We start from the raw sequence: 21,423 nt of genomic DNA, 5'->3' as shown, positions 1-21,423 counted from the left end.
GGTGACTTTCATCGTGATGCCTGTGGACGCGGTGTGGAACATCACTGTGCAGTGGCAGGCGGGAGATTTCCTCTGCAGGCTGCTGATGTTCATGAAACTGGTGGCGATGTACTCCTGCGCCTTTGTAACTGTTGTCATTAGCTTGGATAGACAGTCTGCCATTCTCAATCCTTTGGGCATCAGTGAGGCGAAAAGGAAAAGCAAAATCATGTTGACTGTGGCCTGGACGATGAGTGTAATCCTCTCGCTCCCTCAGGTAAGAATAACACATAAAGCACACAGGAAACATGGAAAACACACACCCACAAAAAACCCTCTACAAACTGCACTCATATGAAGCTTAGTTGTGTTGTACACTTCAAAAAGCTTATATAAACACTGCCAATTGTATATCCTCCAGGAATCCATCTTGTTAGTTTGCTGAAAATCAAGGTGAAGGTTAATTCAATAATTGGTTATGTCTACAGGAAACATGATGAAACGAGGGGTTATGTATGGTAACCCTTGTTATATAAGCACAGACGGAGCCCTCTACTGGACTCTATGGGTACTACCCCTTGATCATATAATGCAAGCATTCATCCACTGAGACTTCCATAAACGTAGCCGGCCCCGGGGCGGGCCTACCTGAATGCGCGTGCATCTCACCGTATAAAAGGAGGCCTCGCCTCCTGACTGTCATCCTACACCTCTCTTCAGCGAGCGGCATAGGACAGACAGTGCCCCGAGTAGAGGGCTCCGCCTGTGCTTATATAACAAGGGTTACCATACGTAACCCCTCGTTATATCTCTCACAGGCCCTCTACTGGACTCTATGGGTACAGTGGGCGGAGCCCCGATGTATACACGCGCTGTCGTCCAACAACACCGTTCCATCCCACTGCCCCTGACCGGCTTTCTGGTTAGCAGCCGCTGCACCGCACCCTCCTTTACCTCGGTTTGTGACCGTGGAGAAGTCTGGGCCGCGGCTGACAGAGCACACTCCGACACGCTTACCTCGCGAAAAGTGTGCTCGGAAAACAGTGCTGAGGGCTCCCCCCCTCCGCCCATATAGGCAGACGGAGAGAGCCCCCAGCCCCGTATGGGCTCACTGTGCACCACCTCTCCCGAGTCCCCAAGGAGCACGGGGAGAGTGCTCAGGAGAGAGAAATGCCCCATGTCCCCCACACTCAGATACTGACCCCGTGCAGAGTGTGTGTGGACTATAGTGTGGAGGGCTCTCCCCTCCTACCCTTAGGCAGGCGAGGAGAGCCCTCCAGCCCTGTATGGGCCCAGCGCGCACTACGTCCCCCGGGACCCTCCAGGGCGGCTTACTGGCCTCGGTGGCAGCGGTGGGGGGAGCGGTAGGCCCACACGCTCCGTCGCCAGGGTCATCACCGCCGGCTGACAGCACATGCACCTTTATAGCGTGTTTCAAATACCAGCATAGAAAATAATTCCTTATTTTTGTTGTTGTTGAAGTTCCAGTTGGAGATGCAGATGGAGAAGAAAGACACCATGTTGGAGTAGCTGGTTTATTGCCTTTAGTTTGTGCCTCGCGTCAGTCCGACTCCGGTGGTAATTATGTTCCACCAGCTGAAGGATCCAGCTGTGAATGGCAGCTGCCTCGAACCCTCGTCAGCCTGCAACACGAGCGCTGATGGTCACGCACTCCAGCTGCCCACTTTCACCACCGCGGCCAAAGTCAGAGTAATCATCACTTTCACTTTGTGCGCAGTGTCAGCTGTGTGCAACTTGGTCGTGCTGTGGGCTTCCTTTAACGGAGGCAAGCGCAAGTCGCACGTCAGGATCCTGATAATGAACCTGACGGTGGCGGACCTGCTGGTGACTTTCATCGTGATGCCTGTGGACGCGGTGTGGAACATCACTGTGCAGTGGCAGGCGGGAGATTTCCTCTGCAGGCTGCTGATGTTCATGAAACTGGTGGCGATGTACTCCTGCGCCTTTGTAACTGTTGTCATTAGCTTGGATAGACAGTCTGCCATTCTCAATCCTTTGGGCATCAGTGAGGCGAAAAGGAAAAGCAAAATCATGTTGACTGTGGCCTGGACGATGAGTGTAATCCTCTCGCTCCCTCAGGTAAGAATAACACATAAAGCACACAGGAAACATGGAAAACACACACCCACAAAAAACCCTCTACAAACTGCACTCATATGAAGCTTAGTTGTGTTGTACACTTCAAAAAGCTTATATAAACACTGCCAATTGTATATCCTCCAGGAATCCATCTTGTTAGTTTGCTGAAAATCAAGGTGAAGGTTAATTCAATAATTGGTTATGTCTACAGGAAACATGATGAAACGAGGGGTTATGTATGGTAACCCTTGTTATATAAGCACAGACGGAGCCCTCTACTGGACTCTATGGGTACTACCCCTTGATCATATAATGCAAGCATTCATCCACTGAGACTTCCATAAACGTAGCCGGCCCCGGGGCGGGCCTACCTGAATGCGCGCGCATCTCACCGTATAAAAGGAGGCCTCGCCTCCTGACTGTCATCCTACACCTCTCTTCAGCGAGCGGCATAGGACAGACAGTGCCCCGAGTAGAGGGCTCCGCCTGTGCTTATATAACAAGGGTTACCATACGTAACCCCTCGTTATATCTCTCACAGGCCCTCTACTGGACTCTATGGGTACAGTGGGCGGAGCCCCGATGTATACACGCGCTGTCGTCCAACAACACCGTTCCATCCCACTGCCCCTGACCGGCTTTCTGGTTAGCAGCCGCTGCACCGCACCCTCCTTTACCTCGGTTTGTGACCGTGGAGAAGTCTGGGCCGCGGCTGACAGAGCACACTCCGACACGCTTACCTCGCGAAAAGTGTGCTCGGAAAACAGTGCTGAGGGCTCCCCCCCTCCGCCCATATAGGCAGACGGAGAGAGCCCCCAGCCCCGTATGGGCTCACTGTGCACCACCTCTCCCGAGTCCCCAAGGAGCACGGGGAGAGTGCTCAGGAGAGAGAAATGCCCCATGTCCCCCACACTCAGATACTGACCCCGTGCAGAGTGTGTGTGGACTATAGTGTGGAGGGCTCTCCCCTCCTACCCTTAGGCAGGCGAGGAGAGCCCTCCAGCCCTGTATGGGCCCAGCGCGCACTACGTCCCCCGGGACCCTCCAGGGCGGCTTACTGGCCTCGGTGGCAGCGGTGGGGGGAGCGGTAGGCCCACACGCTCCGTCGCCAGGGTCATCACCGCCGGGAAGTCCAGACGCGTAGACCTGTGTGCTGGACCCTCCTGGCCGCCGGACCCGAAAGTACCAGACAACGAGGCGTCCTCGTCGTCTTCCTCCTCCGTGAACGTGGCCACCCGGCCCCTCGGGATGGCGAACATGAATGGCACCTCGTCATCCTGTTCACCCATCTCCACCACCTTGAGGTCCGGAAATGATCCCCACGATGTCGGCGGCTTAGCCGAGGGAACATCCGGCAGGCGTTGCAGGCTGGCGACTGGCTTAGGCCGTCCTCTGCGTGGTCCGGCCCCAGGCCGGTGCGGATCAGCCCCCGCGATCAGGCCAGTGCATGTCGGACAGGCCCGGTGTTCGAGGAGTGGTGAGTCCATGTTTTTTCTTTTCCTTTCTCGTTTACTGCTCAGGTTGTTTAATCCTGCTCGCTGAAGAGAAAAGGATGACAGTCATGAGGCGAGGCCTCCTTTTATACGGTGAGATGCACCCGCATTCAGGTAGGCCCGCCCCGGACCCGGCTACGTTTATGGAAGTCTCAGTGGATGAATGCTTGCATGATATGATCAAGGGGTAGTACCCATAGAGTCCAGTAGAGGGTGGAGCCTGTGAGAGATATAACAACATTCAGGCAATCAAGCAGTGGCGGCCGGCCCATAGGGGCGCTAGGGGCGCCGCCCCCCCTCTTCCCACATTAAAAATAAAAAAAATAAAAAAATATATATTTAAAAAATATATTTTTTATTTTTATTTTTATTTTTAATAAACAAGGTAAATATTATATAATTGGTATCAGTAAAATGTATAATCTACAATAAAATCTCGTTTAAAATTGTGTTACGATGTCTAAAGTTACTGGTAAGTCACATGTTTCCTGCCTGGCCTTGCCCGTGTATCATTACTCCCTCTCGTCTGGGCGCTATGCACAGCGCCCAGATGAGAGTGCAGCAAGTGCAGCAGAAGCCAACTGTTGCTATCTTTAAACTATGCCGCCGAAACATAATTTCAGCCAATCAGCGTCGTCAAATCTGATAGTCACAGGGCTCCTACGTGAGCGCCCGGTGCAGTCTGTGAGTTGTTTGGACTCGTATCCAAGGAGACAAAACAGGAAGCTGTCATACACTCTGGAAGCTACCATTAGCAGCTAATGAAAACTCAGTTTTTGACATAAAAATGGAATTATGGATCATCAATCATTTTTCAAAGTGACAGACACATTGGATTAACCTATGGATTAACCTTCAGCTGCGTTTTTCTCGTTTTTGATCAGAATTGTTATTCTGCAAAAGGTGAGCATATCTCCATGTTTTGCTACCTCAAGCTACGTTGTGTGATGTCTGTATTTGCTTCCCCTGTCGCGAGTTCTGATCGCTCAGTGATGATACTTATATTTCTAGAATTTGTGGAATCTCAGTTTGTAAGCTTGTTTGTGCATATCCGATAAGTATATCGATTGATTTATACCTAGAGTGCGTTTGCATCTTTTCGCTCAGGGCTCATTTAGACGCTTCTTGTGAGACTTGTGTTTTGTTTCGGTAAACATGGTTCATATCATCAGTTAGATGCGTTTCCTCTGAGTAGGACACATGAATAGTTTATTACATTTTAAGAAGCCCTGAGACACAGTTTCGTGAGAAAAAAAACGGGGGGAAAAAGCCCCTTAACAGGTTAAATGGGAATTAAATCAGTGTTCCCAAAGCCCCGGTGTTCTGCAGTTTGTGTGGGCATACTGTACTGTTGCACAGTTTATGCTGTAGAAACTATGTCCAGGACAAGGTGTTTGGAAGTTTTGGAAGATTCATAGCTCTAACCACACTGAAGTTATGGAGGTATTGATCAGTCTTCTCATATTTTTAAGCCTCAAATTGTCCTTCCCCCCCTCTAACATCACCAGAAGTAATCATTTAAGGGGTCTTTTCTCAAAAAAAATTACCGGGGGAGCATCCCCCAGGACCCCCCTAGTATTGTTTGATCACCATTTCCACAGCCCCACCTAAAATATTTTCCACCAGCCGCCAGCTGCCATTACCTTGATTGAATCAAGGTAATTAAAAAACGTATTTGACATATACATCTGGAGGTCAATCTGCACTGTAGCTTGTAATGCATTTTGCAGAAAACTAAATGAACACACATCTAAACATTTGCTACCTGAAAACACCTCTGCACCTTTCCTACACCTGTTGTACTCATTACATTAAGTGTTGTAAAATGTTGTGCAATGTTTCGCAATACTTAAAGGTATAATATGCAGCATTTTCTTCAGAAAAACAATGAACTTCATTACTAATGACCCAATAGAAGTGTGTGGTGGTGTCTGCAGACAACCCAAACTTTTGTATTTGCCCTTTTATTTTGAATGTCACAGCCATGATCAGAAATGCATGTTTTATTCCCAGTGGAATAAAACATGCATTTTTTCATTGCTTTTTTCTTAATGTTATCCCCCTCTTCAACAACTCTTTAGCCTACTCAACCACTGCTGCTTTATTTTTCTCTCTCACCATTGAGCCGGGGACAACTCTGTATGCTACATGATACCTTTAACATTAATATTGATATGATTTGATGCACATACAAGCACAAGGTCCTGGTCACTGGTTGTTTGAATAGTATGAGAAATTCATAAAAGTCCTTTAGAATTAGTTTTAACTACTGAAAATCAATGAGGTTGGGGCTTGCTTCTATCAAATTGGATTTCTATTCAGGTAGCATGATGTCAAGGATCCCTGACCCGAGAGGCTGCAGGAGATTTGCTAATAGGAATGCTTATCAAGTATCTTATCAGGAGTAAAATCACTTTCATATTTCATAACACCAGCTATGTGAGCACACTGGGATGAAAGAAGTCAAGATCTGTCTACTAAACGTATAGACTCTGTTATTAAAATGTGCATTTAATTAGGGACAGGCCAAAGCTTCACTGAGGACACATAGGTCAAATCCGCTCCTGTTGATCTCAGAGCTCTGGCTGGCTCGTAACAGTGAAGCATCTCTGACATGTATTTTGGTCCCAGTCCATTAAAGGTGGGGTAGGTAATTTTGGAGAAACCAGCTCGAGTGCGCTAGAATTTGAAAATACACAGCCGGAAAAAATCTGCCCTTTCCTTACAGAGCCCCTCCTCCAACACACACAAACGCGCACATGACCAATGAGGGCACGAGATAAGTTTGTGCACAGATGGAAGGCTGACAGGCAGGTAGGCCATCCAGTTATTTTAGCCGGGCCGGCTAAAATGATTGGTTGTGCTTTTTACAGTACTACGGCTTCCACAGATGAAATGTTTGTATGGATTTTTTGTCAAAGCACTTAAAGGTAGGGTAGGTAAGTTTGAGAAACCGGCTCGAGATACACTTTTTGTTATATTCCACGGAATGCTCTTAATATCCCGATAGCAATGAATATCTTAAAGTGGACCTATCATGCTATATTTGAATAATATATTGTAGGGCCATACCTATATAAGGTATATTAATACGTTTTCTTTTTCAAAATACCAAACAGATCATGCATTTTAGCCATGCCTCATTTCGCTCTATTTTGCTCTCCTCCACCCTGTCTTTGCATGCGCTGCAGCTGACCACGCCCCCCTGCAAAGGAGGGGGCCGAGTTACGAGCGTCATGTTACCATGCTGTTACCATGCTGTTACCATGTCACGGCAACCTCTCATTCCCCTGATAGGTGGAGAGTTGGCCATATACTGTAGGCGGAGCTCCTCCGTCCTGACGTCAGAGAAATGTTCAAATCTGTATCAGTCTGTATCAGATCCGTTGCAGCCCCGTTTTTAGAGATTTGGGTATGGAGGAAAAGAGAGAGGGTTGTGTTTTCTGACACTTGGTGAGTTCCCTGGAACGCCGGGGACACATATTCATGTATAAAAGATGTACAAAAGTGCATTTTGCATGACAGGTCCCCTTTAAGTGCTTTGACAAAAAATCCTAAAAAAATGTAATCTGTGGAAGCCGGAGCGCTGTAAAAAGCACGACCAATCATTTTAGCCGGCCCGGCTAAAATAACTGGATGGCCTACCTGCCTGTCAGCCTTCCATCTGTGCACAAACTTATGTCGTGCCCTCATTGGTCATGTGCGCGTTCGTGTGTGTTGGAGGAGGGGCTCTGTAAGGAAGTGGCAGATTTTTTCCGGTTGTGTATTTTCAAATTCTAGCGCACTCGAGCTGGTTTCTCCAAAATTACCTACCCCACCTTTAAGATATTCATTGCTATCGGGATGTTAAGAGCATTCCATGGAATATAACAAAAAGTGTATCTCGAGCCGGTTTCTCAAACTTACCTACCCCACCTTTAAGTGCTTTGTATGTTGAAAGTATATTTTGAAGTGTATCCTTTGTGTAATAGGAAGCCAGTGCAGATCTTTGAGAACTGGGGTGATGTGGTCTTTGTTGTGTAATAAGCTAAGGTAGCAGGCTTTTTCCTGGTGATTTTAAATGTAGACACACTCAAATCATACAAATAAATCATAATGTGTTAATTAGGAGCTGATTAGGGAGCTGAGTGCTGATTTTGTTTGTTAATCTTAATGCTAATCTAAACTTCAGCTTCATATTTATTAGACTAATGAAAGTCATTTGATGTATCACAATCTTAGAGTCTGTCAATGTGTTAACAGCTGGCTGAACACAAATGTGTGATACTGACCCTTAAAGGTCCCATGTCATGCTTTTCCGGTTATTACCCGTCCCCTTGTGTGTTATGTAGCTTTTTCTGCATGTAAACGGTCTGCAGAGTCAAAAACCCTCAAAGTACACCCTGTAGCGAGTAAAACTCTTAACACAGAAAACACCTGTCTATGCTGCCCCAGAACGCCTCGTTGGAGATTTTTCTTTTTCCATTTGTTTCTTCCGGGAACCAAGTGACGTAACGACGACCCAATGGACCAATTGGTTCAAATGCACCAATCCGCGGAGCCGTTACGTTACGTCCGCGGAGCCGACCAATTCGCGGACTTCCTCACACACACACACTCAATCTTTTCTCAGGCAGTTGCAGCTCCGCGGATTTCTCAGCCTGAGACGGCGGGACGCGGCGAGGCTGTGAGTCTGTGTAAACCAGTAAGCCAGCTCACACTGTCCGCTCCTCGCAGCAGCGAGCCTCGCAACGTCCCGCCAACACGGCACCCAGACCCCACGCAGCATTCTCATCTGTTTGTCATTACTGGTGTCATTTTCTGGTTGCTAACGCCATTGTAAAACATAATCACTGATGTTCCGCTGTAACGGTGGTGGACTCATCAGAACAGAGTGGGCGAGCTGACCAATCAGAGCACACTGGGCTCACAGGGAGGGGGGGGGCGGGGCAGGAGCTCCAACAAGCCGTTTAGGACAGAGAGTGAATACACATACTATACAGAGATGCTGTATGAGAAACCAATGTGAGTTTGGAAAATTGCACAATGTAAATCTATTCTAGTATACCTCAACAATGGAATTATGATCAGTAGAAATGGCCATGTCATGGGACCTTTAACTGATTGATTGTTTGGCACAAACAGTATTTTTCTTACCGACCGGTGTAGTCATTTAAAAAAAGAAAATAAATGGAAAGAGATGACTCACAAACTTAAGACATGAAAGGTCAAAATAAAGTGGTGTGGGCGCTAATCAACAGGATTGATCGGATCCCTGTTATCAATCCATTCATTTTGGAGTACTAAATTGGCATCTTATTCACAAAAAGGAGAAGGTCGGCCCAAAAACAGGAACAACATGCCCTTGACATTTTTTTTCATTTACACATTGTTGTTATTCTCATTCCTATTCAGTGCATTGTTGGATCTTTTTATTGAAATGCAAATCGCTCAGGATTTTTGAAGACTCGGGGCCTCTTTCTTTGATGTGTGGTCCGTGACATCTCTCAATTTATTTGCAGCGACATTAAGTCAGAACTAAATATCAAATCCAGATGTACCTACACCTATTTCTTGAATTGCCAAATACGATTAATTATACATTACAGGCATTACTCTTTGTACTTCTACAACAGCTTTGTAGTGCTGACTCAGTCGGATTAGAATTGCAGCCTTTGCCACTGTTCCCTGATTCACAGTGGCATGCATTTACATTATTTTCAGGGTCAGTAATAGGTAATGTTCCCGATTTCACACTTCAGCTGCCTTACATATGATTTGGCTCTATTTTTGAAGCTTCATCTGAAAAAGTCTGCATTTAGCTATCAGGTGGTGAAACCCAGCAGCCTGGGAGAGGTGACAGGAAAGACAATAGGCACAAATAATTGAAGATTTCCTTCTTTCTTTTGAAGAGCCATGGGAGAATACACAGCCCAGTCCTAGTTGCTCCTGCTGCTGTGCTTCTTAAGACTTTTTTCTCACTGAAGGCAGCAGAGATGGTGGCTGCAAATAATAATGGGGTAAACAAACAAAGTGTCCTCTTTATCCACATGTTTTACCTGTAGCCTATTTTTTCCAATTAGTGGCCAGTAATATTCACAAACTCTGCCTGAAAGATAGTTACACCACATGCTGATGTGGGTAGTTATAAGTGCCACTATTTAATGAAATAACACTCTTCCTGCATATGCACTGACCTTTTGGAAAACAATCTTTGCTGAGAAGCTTCTGCTTGAAAGGCAAAGAGTTATCTCAGAAACCTTTTTGCTGTTTATTTTTTAACCTTTGAAAATCAAAAGGGAACTAAGACCTGCACAACCCCTTGCATACACAAGCATTGCTGCACTATTTGTATCCCAAGACTCTCGGACAACAATCACAATAAAATAAAACTCAGACCTTTTCATGGATGAATTAATACAATTTATTCACATACCATTAGTGTTAAATAATAATAAAGTTCACTGTAGTTTGCCAAACAGTTTATTGTCATATATTCATTGTCCTAAATGTTTTAGCTTTTTAGCTTTTTAAAGTTCTTTGTTTATTTTCATTTAAATTTGGTGTAATATTATTATTTTGTAATGCTAAATAGTTTCTTTAAAAATATATATTTGTTTTATCTTTATATTTTTGACCTACTATTGCAACTTATCTTCTTATATCGTTTTCGTTTGCACAACCATACCTGGCAATAAACTTGATTCTGATTCTGATATCATTTCTGCATTTGCATGATGATTTAATTTAATCAAAAGTGTTGCACGATAAGAATGCTGGCTTCTGCACTGCTTATTCTTTGCTTTAAATGTGTTCAGGACATTTGCAGAACTGCTTAATAAAACAACAACCCTATCGCCAAAAGGATCAAATCTGGACAACTCTGCAAAAACCCATTTTATGTTTAATGACAAAAACTGTTGTTTCTCACAGCGTCTGCAAACATCAGCTTTTTAATGTTTTTCTCACAACATATTTAATTTAGTTTTAGGGCTCACAACTTTACTGATCTCTCTTTCTTTTAAGCGAAACACTTTGAAACTCTGTACCCTGCCTGCACAATATACCTCTCCAATAAAAATGGCAGAAAGAGACAGCTTGCAAATAGCTGGTGAACAGTTAGAGCGTTTAGCAGCTGGAGAACAATATGTTTCCCTCAGTTGGTTGTTACCACAGCAATTGCATTCCTCAGGTGGACAACAGCACGACTCCTAACCAGTGCTCATGTTTCTCCGTTTTGCTGGATTTGTAAATTAAACCGTTTGTTAAGTTCATCGGATCAACTTCACAAGGTAGAGCAACGTTAACATTTTGATGGGTTAGGTAAGGTTTACTTTTTACAAAAGCAAATATTACTCTGAGGTTTGTGAAACGATATCTGACTTTAAAAAATGTAGAACCAGAAAAAACAAGCAAAATATTTTTGGATCCAGATTCAGTTCAATCAGGAAAGACTTTGTTTTTTGTTTAAAGAAGATTTATTGACACATTATGATAAATATGATAAATGAAGATCTGGATTTGATGAGGAGATGGGATGAAGAGGATGTTGAAGATCTGGATTTGATGAGGTGATGGGATGAAGAGGATGTTGAAGATCTGGATTTGATGAGGTGATGGGATGAAGAGGATGTTGAAGATCTGGATTTGATGAGGTGATGGGATGAAGAGGAGGTGTGATGAGGTCTTTGGATTAGCTCTCCTGGGCACTGGATGTGATGAAAGGAGGTGGATGTTGTGGTGGCGGGCCGCAGCTTGAACACCTGAAACGACAGCTGACTGAAGGAGAGAGGAGAACCATTTTAAAGTTTGACTGCAGCCCGATGATTGGCTGCTGGAGATTGAGGTGAAATGTAATTGGTTAAAGAGAACGACCATGATGAGCTGATTATATGCAGCTGCGGAGTGAATGAATATATGCCCAGTCTTCCTGAAAGAACTTGCGCTAAGCTTCATTTTTGCAGCAGAGTGCAACATCAGCTAAACAATGTGTAACTATATAATCCTTCAAGTTTTGAGACTGAGTAGAACATTGTTGCTGACACAAGTGTTATAACATCTAGCCAGATACTATAGAGGTATAAGCCATGTGCAGTGTCTTCAAAACTACACCTTATTGGTCCATATCTCATCTTCTCACTGGTAACCACTAGCAACAGCCCTCAGCAACACCACCCCTTACAATTATCAATTATTTCAGGGCTTTGATGATGAACAAGGAGGGAGGAGAAGAGATGTAAAATACCAGGGCGTCTGGAATCAATCTCAGGGTTGTATAGCTGACATTTAATCATCTGTATTATCATCAGGTGTAACAGAGAGGTTGCTAGAGCACTGGACGGATTATTGGATGTACAGTACTGGATTTCTCAAAACGTGGAAGCTCATCGGATCGAATCACCATTTACCATTTTGACAATGATTCAATCCTAAAACTAGTGAAAAACATACACATTATGTTTTGTGTTAGATTCAAAAGCAGGGTTTGTTATCCAGGTATCCAAGTAATATAATTAACAGTAGGTTTCTAAGCTTAGTCCACTCCAAGCTTTGCACCTGTATCACATGCGTTACGGGGGATGATGATTCAGTGTTGCATTAGTAATCCTCCAGCTGTGCATTAGTTGCATTCTTACATGATTTCCGGCCATTATCTGCACAGTAGTGCAAATTGAAAAAAATCAGCACAGTATTGCATCCCTGGTTTTGTTCTGTTTGGATATGTTTTCATTATGTAGAATACATGGTTAATTCAGTTGTTTAACGCTACGTTGCAGAATGACAATAAATTATCCCTGAAACCTTGAAGTGCTCTCATAAGGCGCGTTCACACCAAGTACTTTTCCCACAATAGTTCATGAGAACTTTAGTTCATCAGAACTCTTTTAGTTTTAAAGCAGATCACGTTCACACCAAAATGAGTTCCTGGGGGTGGATTAGGCAAATGAAGCCGCTGACGTCACTTCTTCTTCTTCTGCTTTGGGTTTACTGGCAGGCCGCAAACATCTTCACGGCGAGTACAGTAGGTGGCGGTATGCACCTTAAAGTTGCAATCCGCCAAAAAACCGAGAGAAGAAGAAGAAGAAAAACCTCCCGCGTATACTGCCACGCCCACCTGCTGTATATGAGGTGTCTGTTTACCTTCCGACCTGGAGATACACTTTTTGTTATATTCCATGGAATGCTCTTAACATCCCGATAGCAATGAATATCTTAAAGGGGACCTATCATGCAAAATGCACTTTTGTACGTCTTTTATACATGAATATGTGTCCCCGGTGTTCCAGGGAACTCACCAAGTGTCAGAAAACACAACCCTCTCTATTTTCCTCCATACCCAAATCTCTAAAAAAGGGGCTGAAACGGATCTGATAAAAACTGATCCAGATTTGAACACTGTCCCCACGTCAGGACGGTGGCGCTACGGCTATTGGGCCAACTCTCCACCTATCAGGGGAATGTGGGGTTGGGCCACGGCCGGCCATTGCCGCTCGAAAGCGCTGGAGACGCTGTAGTACATATGCCAGGCCTGTAAGTGGCGCTGTAGTCTGCCACAAAAGCAGCGAAGAAGACATCCCGCCCATAGTTACCATGGTTACCCTTCTGTTTATTCTCCGCTGTGGCTTTTTTTCTCCCTCCCGGAGGCAAGCGTTTGCTCCCGCTGCAAACGCTTGCGGGGAGGGATTGCATTGAGCAATCCCTCCCCGTCGAGGCAAGCACTGTAATTCTCTCCGGTTAGTCCACCAGCAGATGACAAACACCCACCTCTCCGCCTCTTCCAAGGAACGAGGGGACCGTGCGGCAGAGTTTCAGTTTCAGTTACTTTCGCCGGTCAAGATGTCCGTTAAAGTTTAAATGTTCCAGAAAAAATTAGAAAAGTGCCGGTCAAAGGTCTTCTTTGTTATTTATTGAGCTTTAAAACAAATGAATAACGACTCTATATAATAAAACACGGAGGACGGAGATCTCTTTTTCTCCCCCTCTTCTGACAGCCCAGCAGCTAATCAGAGCATGGCTCACCTCTCCTGCAGGGGGGCGTGGTCAGCAGAATCAGACCCGTAGACAGCAAACAGCACTTAGAGCGAAATGAGGCATGGCTAAAATGCATGATCTGTTTGGTATTTTGAAAACAGAAACGTATAAATATACCTTATATAGGTATGGCCCTACAATATATCATTTAAATATAGCATGATAGGTCCACTTTAAGTGCTTTGACAAAATTCCATGAAGAAATGTCATCTGTGGAAGCCGTAATACTGTAAAAAGTACGACCAATCATTTTAGCCGGCCCGGCTAAAATAACTGGATGGCCTACCTGCCTGTCAGCCTTCCATCTGTGCACAAACGTATCTCGTGCCCTCATTGGTCATGTGCGCGTTCGTGTGTGTTGGAGGAGGGGCTCTATAAAGAAGTGGCAGATTTTCTCCGGTTGTGTATTTTCAAATTCTAGCGATCTCGAGCCGGTTTCTCAAACTTACCTACCCTACCTTTAAGATATGTAACTGAGATATATTCGTATGTTTGAACATGATGCCTGTTTTTCAGGATTCCTGAATGACAGCTGCTGACGTGATCTGAACATGTAAGCTGTGTGATAAATGCATCAGTGATGTGTGTGGACAGCTTTGACTTAGGATCCTCCAAATGCAGTCAGTCATTGTGGAGTTTAAATTCTTCATATTACATTGATAGTAAATATTATGCAACATTCTGCCAAAAGATCACTTTTTTTCCTTCATATTTTAGGTCTTGAACCATGTTGAGCCAGCTGGTTTCTACCCATGCATTATCTTAGTATTCACACATGTGTATATGCCTATCATTTATGACTGTCACTATGGATAAATGAATGTGCACTAAAGCTCTCCTATAATATATCTAGGCTGTAAGCAGAGATGTAATTCAAATGTTATTCACTCACAGCATCCAACCCTGCTGTAGCTTAGGAGATCTACTTTAGCTCTCAAGCACTGGAACTGCATCAACGCAAACATTATTTATGATAGTGCTCAACCCTAGCTCTTACATGCGTCACACATGTATGACACAAAGCACAACAAGGTATTTAAAGTGAACATACTTACAAAGAAACAATAACACACATAAATAAATGATTTGACCTCTTAAAATAACATCCATCCTTATTTTATTTTCACATTGAAAAATGTTAAGGTTATCATCTTATTTCACAGTCCTGCCTGCCTGTATGATATCATATAATGTTCTATATCTTCCAACATTTCTTCAAAGCTACAATCCATGATAATTACCCTGAATAAAATATTTAAACCTTAGACTCTGTGGCATGATCATTTGGCCATATTCCTTCATTAAATGCAAATCTCCCAGGTGTTTTGAGTATTCGTTGGACATGCACTTTCCTTCAGATTCAGCAAGACATATTTGTTATTTGTCTTTTTCATTGGAGTGGAAAATAGAGTTCTGTGAGTTGGACCGTATCTTGGAAGAACAACATCATTTTGATTGACAGTGAGCAGGTGAGCCGGAGAGGTAAAAATAAATCCCCACTCAACAGGTTGTTCACAGCTTTTAAAGACATACCTTCGACAGAGACGTTTCTGTCACAACGTGGAAAAAAAGATGAATGTATTTCATTTTATCTTGACAGTCCTTTGGTCCAGGAAGCTTACTAACGGACTTCAGCCTTATAGTTTCCACACAAACAAGGTTTATCCTTTACAAAATGTTTTATTGCGTTCATCAAAGATGCATATCGTCTATACTGACACAGAGTTTGTTGGGATTCTGTTCATGAAGCGTTTTCATGCTTGGCACATATTTAGCTTCTGACTGACAGAGGCTCAGCTGTTGTGCATCTGAGCCTCTGTCAATGCATTTATCTTCACTTTAATGTCCAGGAGCTATACTGCTGCTCTTTTTATTTATTTATTAGCTCAGAGCCTGCAAGGTATTCTTAAAATTCAACTCATCTTTTAGCCTTTAGGTTTGACTCTCCCTTAAGATTTCCATCACAGTGAAGACTGCTCGCAGTTTAAATCATATCATGTCTCTTTAGGAAAGAAGAAAACAATACAAAACTCAAAAAATCTAATGTTTGTACCCTGCCTTTAAACAGTTGTTAAACGTTTATACTTAAAACATGTTATCTTTTTGCTGTTTTGTCAAGGTCTTAACACACCTTTAAAAGTGTCAAGAGATTCTTTCCTATTATATTTTCAAAGAGACTATGCTAGAGTCGTGGTGCAGCTGCTGAGAAGGCTCCATATCAAAATTAGATTATGGGATGTTGATCTGTAGATCTGTGGCACCTCACCATATGTAGATTGAAGTTCTGATATATAGCTTGAGGGTATACTAGGACTTTAAACACTAACAGAATAATCTAGTAAGGGATATGATATTGATCAACGAGCTGCCGAATCAAATCTTCGTGATATTGGAGCAGAATTACTTTTTAAAAATCTTTAGGTGATATGAATGTCCAGATCTTAAACCCCTTTTCCCTGGACAAAAAACTCACTAACACCGACCAACATCTGGCTTTTGGGAAAAGTCTCAATCGACAAATGACACCTGGGGAGATTAAGAGTTTGAAAGAAAGCTTTAATAATACAAGTGTTACAAATAATTACCCACAGTAACCGTATTAGTACATTGCTTTCCGGCACATCAGTGACATATGGCATATTTTTAGCAGGTTTGCTTGTGTTTCAAAACTCTGCATATACACTTATTTTCATGGAAAAAAGGGATAGGATATAATTCTGAGCTTGTGTTAACCAGTCAATCACCTTTCTGAATTATTTTATTTTACGTTTGTTTTTTTCATCTGATGTGATTGCATAACTTTGTGGTCGAAGATACAATCTAGTTTTCCATTTTGAATTTTTGCCTGAATATAGAATCGCACCAACTCATGTGATGACATTTTTTTCATGGGAGAACTGTTAAAATCTTTGTCCAATTTTTTTATGAGAACACAAGGCATGCAAGAGTGAAACTAAAAGGGAAACCCAGTCGTGTGTTTTTCCTCTGCCGTTGTTTCATTTGTCTGCAGAATTGCAATTACTGTTCTTACACAAGATGCATTAGCACACATTAGACATTTTTTCAGCTAATGACACACCGCTCGTTCAAGATGTCAAGGACTCTGTGAATAACGTCAGTAATCCAGCATTTCGAGCTACTGAGACTCAGATTTTTATAAAAGCACTTTTTTTTCACCTCATTATGATTAATCTGTGGACAACATAATTACAGCATTACAGAGTTATAATGAAATGGACAGCATTTACTATATATTGCATTTACCCATGCGCACAAATCGATGGTGGTTGTGAAAAGGCTAGGCGGTGACCTGGCTATCATTACCAAAGTGGGTGTGTGTTTTGCTCAATAACCCTTTTAAGGGCTAGGGCTCAAACCAACAACCCTGTAATTAGATGACCTGTTTGGTCAATGTCAATGTGTCAAGCTGTACTTTATTTAAGTCTGAGAGAGGGAAAACTATGTTTTTCATGTTTTCTTCTCTCCAAAAGTACACAATGAGCTCAGACTGTTACCCCATGGCTGGTCCTGAATCAGTTGAGAGCGTACGACTGTTGCCTTGGGAAGTTAATGCCTGGGATACCTGATGAGTGGGGTCTATCACCAGATGTTTGTTTCAGACACCTTAGTAGTTGCTCTCCAATTCCAGGGATTCTGCCAGTGTATTGCAAGCCCAGAGCTAAATGTACTTCCTGTCAGCATACAAGATTGAAAAAAAATTAAATGCACATTTATGATGTCTTTTAAAATAAAGAGTGTTACTCAAGATTCTCACTTTTTAAAGGGATTTGTGTAGGTTTTGATTGGTGTGTGTGTGTGAGCGTGATTGCAAGTATGCATTTAACAGTAACATTACAGCTGTGTACAGTTTATTGGTCGGTTAACAAATACTACCATTCGGTTTTGATTCCCACCTGCAGATTTTAGTAAAAGGGGTAGCCCTGAAATGTCTCACTTTAGGTTACATTTAATGTGGACCGACTAGTACCATAGTAACAAGACACTTTTTAACTCACCACTCTGCAATTAGCTTTAGCGCACTGTCTGAGTCCGTAACGTGCTAAAATGTGGCAAGAATATTAAGTAACACCCGTAATTGTACTGATTACAGATCTATTGTTGAATGTGACAAAGAAACAACTCAATGCGTTAGTCCCAGACAGGACTGGAGTGAGGCAGCAATCACAATTAGCTATACATTATTTAAAAAGAATCGCAAAATTATCGGCAAAAGTAAGTAAGTGTTGTTATGGGCCAAATTACGATGATTGTGCAGCTCTTTTTTAAACATATTAGGTCACTTCACATTTACTGAATCAGCCAAGATGCACTTTCAAAAGAAAAAATGACGAGAAGAAAAAAAAATGTTTTGTGGTTGGTGATTTATTAGGACTCAGAAGCAGTTGATATGTATTTTATGAATTGATTGATTCATTTACTGATTGCGCTATATATACTTTTTTCAAGGGTAGTTTGCCAACCTTACAATTATGACATTTTATTAATTTTGGTCATTGCCGTAGCCTTCTCTCTCCTCATATCAATAATTCTGTCTTGTCTATCTGATTAAGATGTATCACTAAACAAAACTATTTTTGTGATTTCACGCAGATGTTTATTTTTCACCAAGTGACCATCACAGTCCCGGAGAATTTCACCCAGTGCACCACCCACGGCAGCTTTGTCCAGCACTGGCAGGAGACCCTCTACAACATTTTCAACTTTGTGTGCCTCTTCCTCCTGCCTCTGGTCATCATGATCTTCTGTTACACACGAATCCTCATCGAGATATCCAGCCGCATGGCCCAAAATAACTGTAAGTGACCCGTTTCCTTCAAAATCTTGAAAAGATAAAATATGTTTTCTGATACCCAAGGAGCCGTGCATGACAAATATGGTGTTTTCTCCTCTTCCAGCGTTGTCTAGAGATATGCATCTCCGCCGCTCCCACAACAACATCCCCAAGGCTCGGATGAGGACTCTTAAGATGAGCATCGTCATTGTGACTTCATTCATCGTCTGCTGGACCCCGTACTACATGTTAGGCCTGTGGTATTGGTTATTTCCTGATAAAATGGAGGAAATGGTTTCTCATTCAATGACTCATATGCTGTTTATCTTTGGTCTCTTCAACGCCTGTCTGGACCCAATCACGTATGGTCTCTTCACCATTCATCTTCACCAGGGTCTTAAAAGATGTTGTCCAACTTTCACCAAACGGACTGAATTGGAAAACCACACTTGCCTTGTACAAATGAATCGCCTGATGGTCTCTAGTAGTCACAATACAGACACTGAAGGAAACCACAGCATAAAAAGGCCAATCATCCCAGTAAGCAAGATCTAATGGCTTGACGAATTGCAATGAAAGGAATTAAAGGAATATTCCAGCACTGAGTTTAGTCTTTCTCCAGATACAGCCAGTTTTATGATGTTGCTTAGAAAATATGAAGCTCCTTTCGCAGACAAATCTGTTTGTTTCCGTTGCAATGATGTAATCGATGGAGTATTATTGCTTTGCCTTGGTTTGCTCCTGCATCACTGATCAGATTTGACAAAAAGCTGTGCAGTGGTGCATGATGCCTTTTCCCCCTGTGATTGGCTGAGGGTCACCCTGTACATCACACAGAATATCTCACACACTGCTGATCCGATATTCCTATGAAGCTTAAGGGCTTGTGGGAAAAAAAATCAGGCCCAAATGATGACAAATCTGCTTGAAGTTCCTATAAATGGATTTAAAATGTCTTTTACAGATATTTTCTAGCATCTTTCGGATAAAAGTCCTTAAAAGGACTTTGATACACAGTTTGAAAGGCAGTCACACTCGTGGACACACAAACATTTGGGCTTTACTAAGTGGATCTCAAAATATCCGGTACTTCTTTTTCTGTTACGAATAAACAGCAGAAACAAATATGTGTGCATTTGATTTAAGATGATCAAAAATATCATATGTTGTCTGTTGTGTGGCTTCTCTTTTATGTTTACATTTTATGTGTCAAATGTGTACATTGTTGTTTTATTGGGAGTGTTTGCCCTACAGTAATCTGCTGCTGTTCATTGCTTATTGGAAACTGCTCTAGAATGTAATTTGTAATGTTGTGTTTGCGATATAAAAGACTGTGATTTTCTGTCATTGCAAACCTTACTGTATGACATGAACATTATGGACCACAAAGGCATTTAAAATGTTTAGGCATACAATTCCATGCATTGAATGTACCTGCGCTGCATGTTGTTGAAGTGCTATTGACTGTGTAAATTGTCTAAGATCAATTCTGTATTTGCTGTGTTGCACAAATCACACTGGAGTCAAAACGTTATGAAATACGCGGAAATGACCCATAATGCCATTTGTTATACGTTATATTTCTATTTGTGTTAGTAGTGTATTATGTTGTGGATTGTATTGCTTTGTGAGACTAAAAAAAAATGCTTAATTTAAAACATTGATATTGTAAGGTTAGCAGTAAACAATAGTTTTTCTAATATGTAGGTGCAAAAAAGAGAGATCAATAGCATTTGTTTGTTTGCATGATATCGTTTATTTCTTGCAATGTATGGAAGATGTTGTGATGTATACTTGCAATTTGTGGAATACAAAAAAAATGCCTCTATTCCATGCATTGGGTGAAGCACAAACAATGAGCTGCCTTTTACTGAGAACAGCTGCATTTATCATTACCTGGAATATCTATATCAGAGGAGACTATTTGCAATGGCTAGAAGCAATTGGCATTTCTTGGTATCTCAATACACAAACCTAAAGCCAAGACCACAGACATTACTGATATAGATCCACTGAATAACTTTCTTTTTCCTATACAATTATATTATGTTTCTTACCCTTTGCCATTTAGGCATTATGGCCGCATACCAACACGATTGTTGAGTGGCTCTAGTAGACAAATGGACATGATCTGTAACATTTGTTTTTCTTTCTTTTTTGAATATTCAAACGGATACCGTCCCCCAAAACAAAAAAGGTAGTTCAGTAATTATTATTTTCTGAAGTGTGGTCCATTAAGTTGCCATTGTGGAGCCTTCAATCATATCGCTGATGGAGATCGCCACGTCATTGTCATGGAATAGTAGATGTTAACATTTCAAGGACTTCTCCTCGATGTGAGCAATTCTGGCAGCTGCTGATAGAGATCATGCGATATGATGGAAAACTCCAGAGCAGCTTTTATAAATGAACCTGCCGGTGACTTTTCAAATGCTGTTTCCAAGGTTATGAATGAACACAGTTATCTTGTCTCTAACACTGCTCACATTTATTCTTGTTGACCAAAAAATCCGGCACAGTTTATCGCAAAATCCCTCAAATGTTGCATTTACACAAAATGTACAACTAACTGCAGAAGATGCCCCTTTTAAAGATTACTAGATGTTTCAATCCGCCCTTCAACACCAGCATTCAAAGTTGAGATCAGGCCACCCTCTGCAAGCCTAGAGAGGAATAACACTCATTGATAATAAGACAATTTTGTTCTCTGACTATCTAAGAATTTTTGAAAAGCTATTCAATTGAAATGAAATGTCCTACAGTGACAGGATACCATATCAAACCACTCTTTCACTTTGTTTAATTGGGGATTTAGTTGGATTCAGAATTCCTTTGTAACCATTATATTATATTAGGATTATCTCATCTTCTGTGTTCACTGCCAAAAAAGAGATTATTCCAAAAGTAATTATTAGGAATGTGTAAAATGAAAGTGCAACCGAGGATTATATCGATCAAGTGACATTGTTTTATGATGTATTAAAAGGTGTAACCATGTCAAGATATTAAATATTGTTATCGTTCATCAGTTAATCTCAAGTGCAATTT

The 21,423-nt window shown here is 42.2% G+C and overlaps 1 protein-coding gene across 1 annotated transcript; it reads left to right on the top strand.

Annotated features, from left to right (window-relative positions):
- Window positions 1-1,554: 1,554 nt before the first annotated feature.
- On the top strand, window positions 1,555-18,930 carry gnrhr4 (gonadotropin releasing hormone receptor 4). The gene is made up of 3 exons (XM_034141510.1): window positions 1,555-2,079; window positions 18,195-18,399; window positions 18,500-18,930. The coding sequence occupies exons 1-3, from the start codon at window positions 1,564-1,566 to the stop codon at window positions 18,928-18,930; spliced, it is 1,152 nt and encodes a 383-aa protein (XP_033997401.1). The 5' UTR covers window positions 1,555-1,563.
- The last annotated feature ends 2,493 nt before the right edge of the window (window positions 18,931-21,423 follow it).

Source organism: Trematomus bernacchii, unplaced genomic scaffold (genome assembly GCF_902827165.1).
Source record: "Trematomus bernacchii unplaced genomic scaffold, fTreBer1.1, whole genome shotgun sequence".
Lineage (NCBI taxonomy): Eukaryota > Metazoa > Chordata > Actinopteri > Perciformes > Nototheniidae > Trematomus > Trematomus bernacchii.
This window is presented reverse-complemented; position numbering and strand designations above follow the sequence as displayed.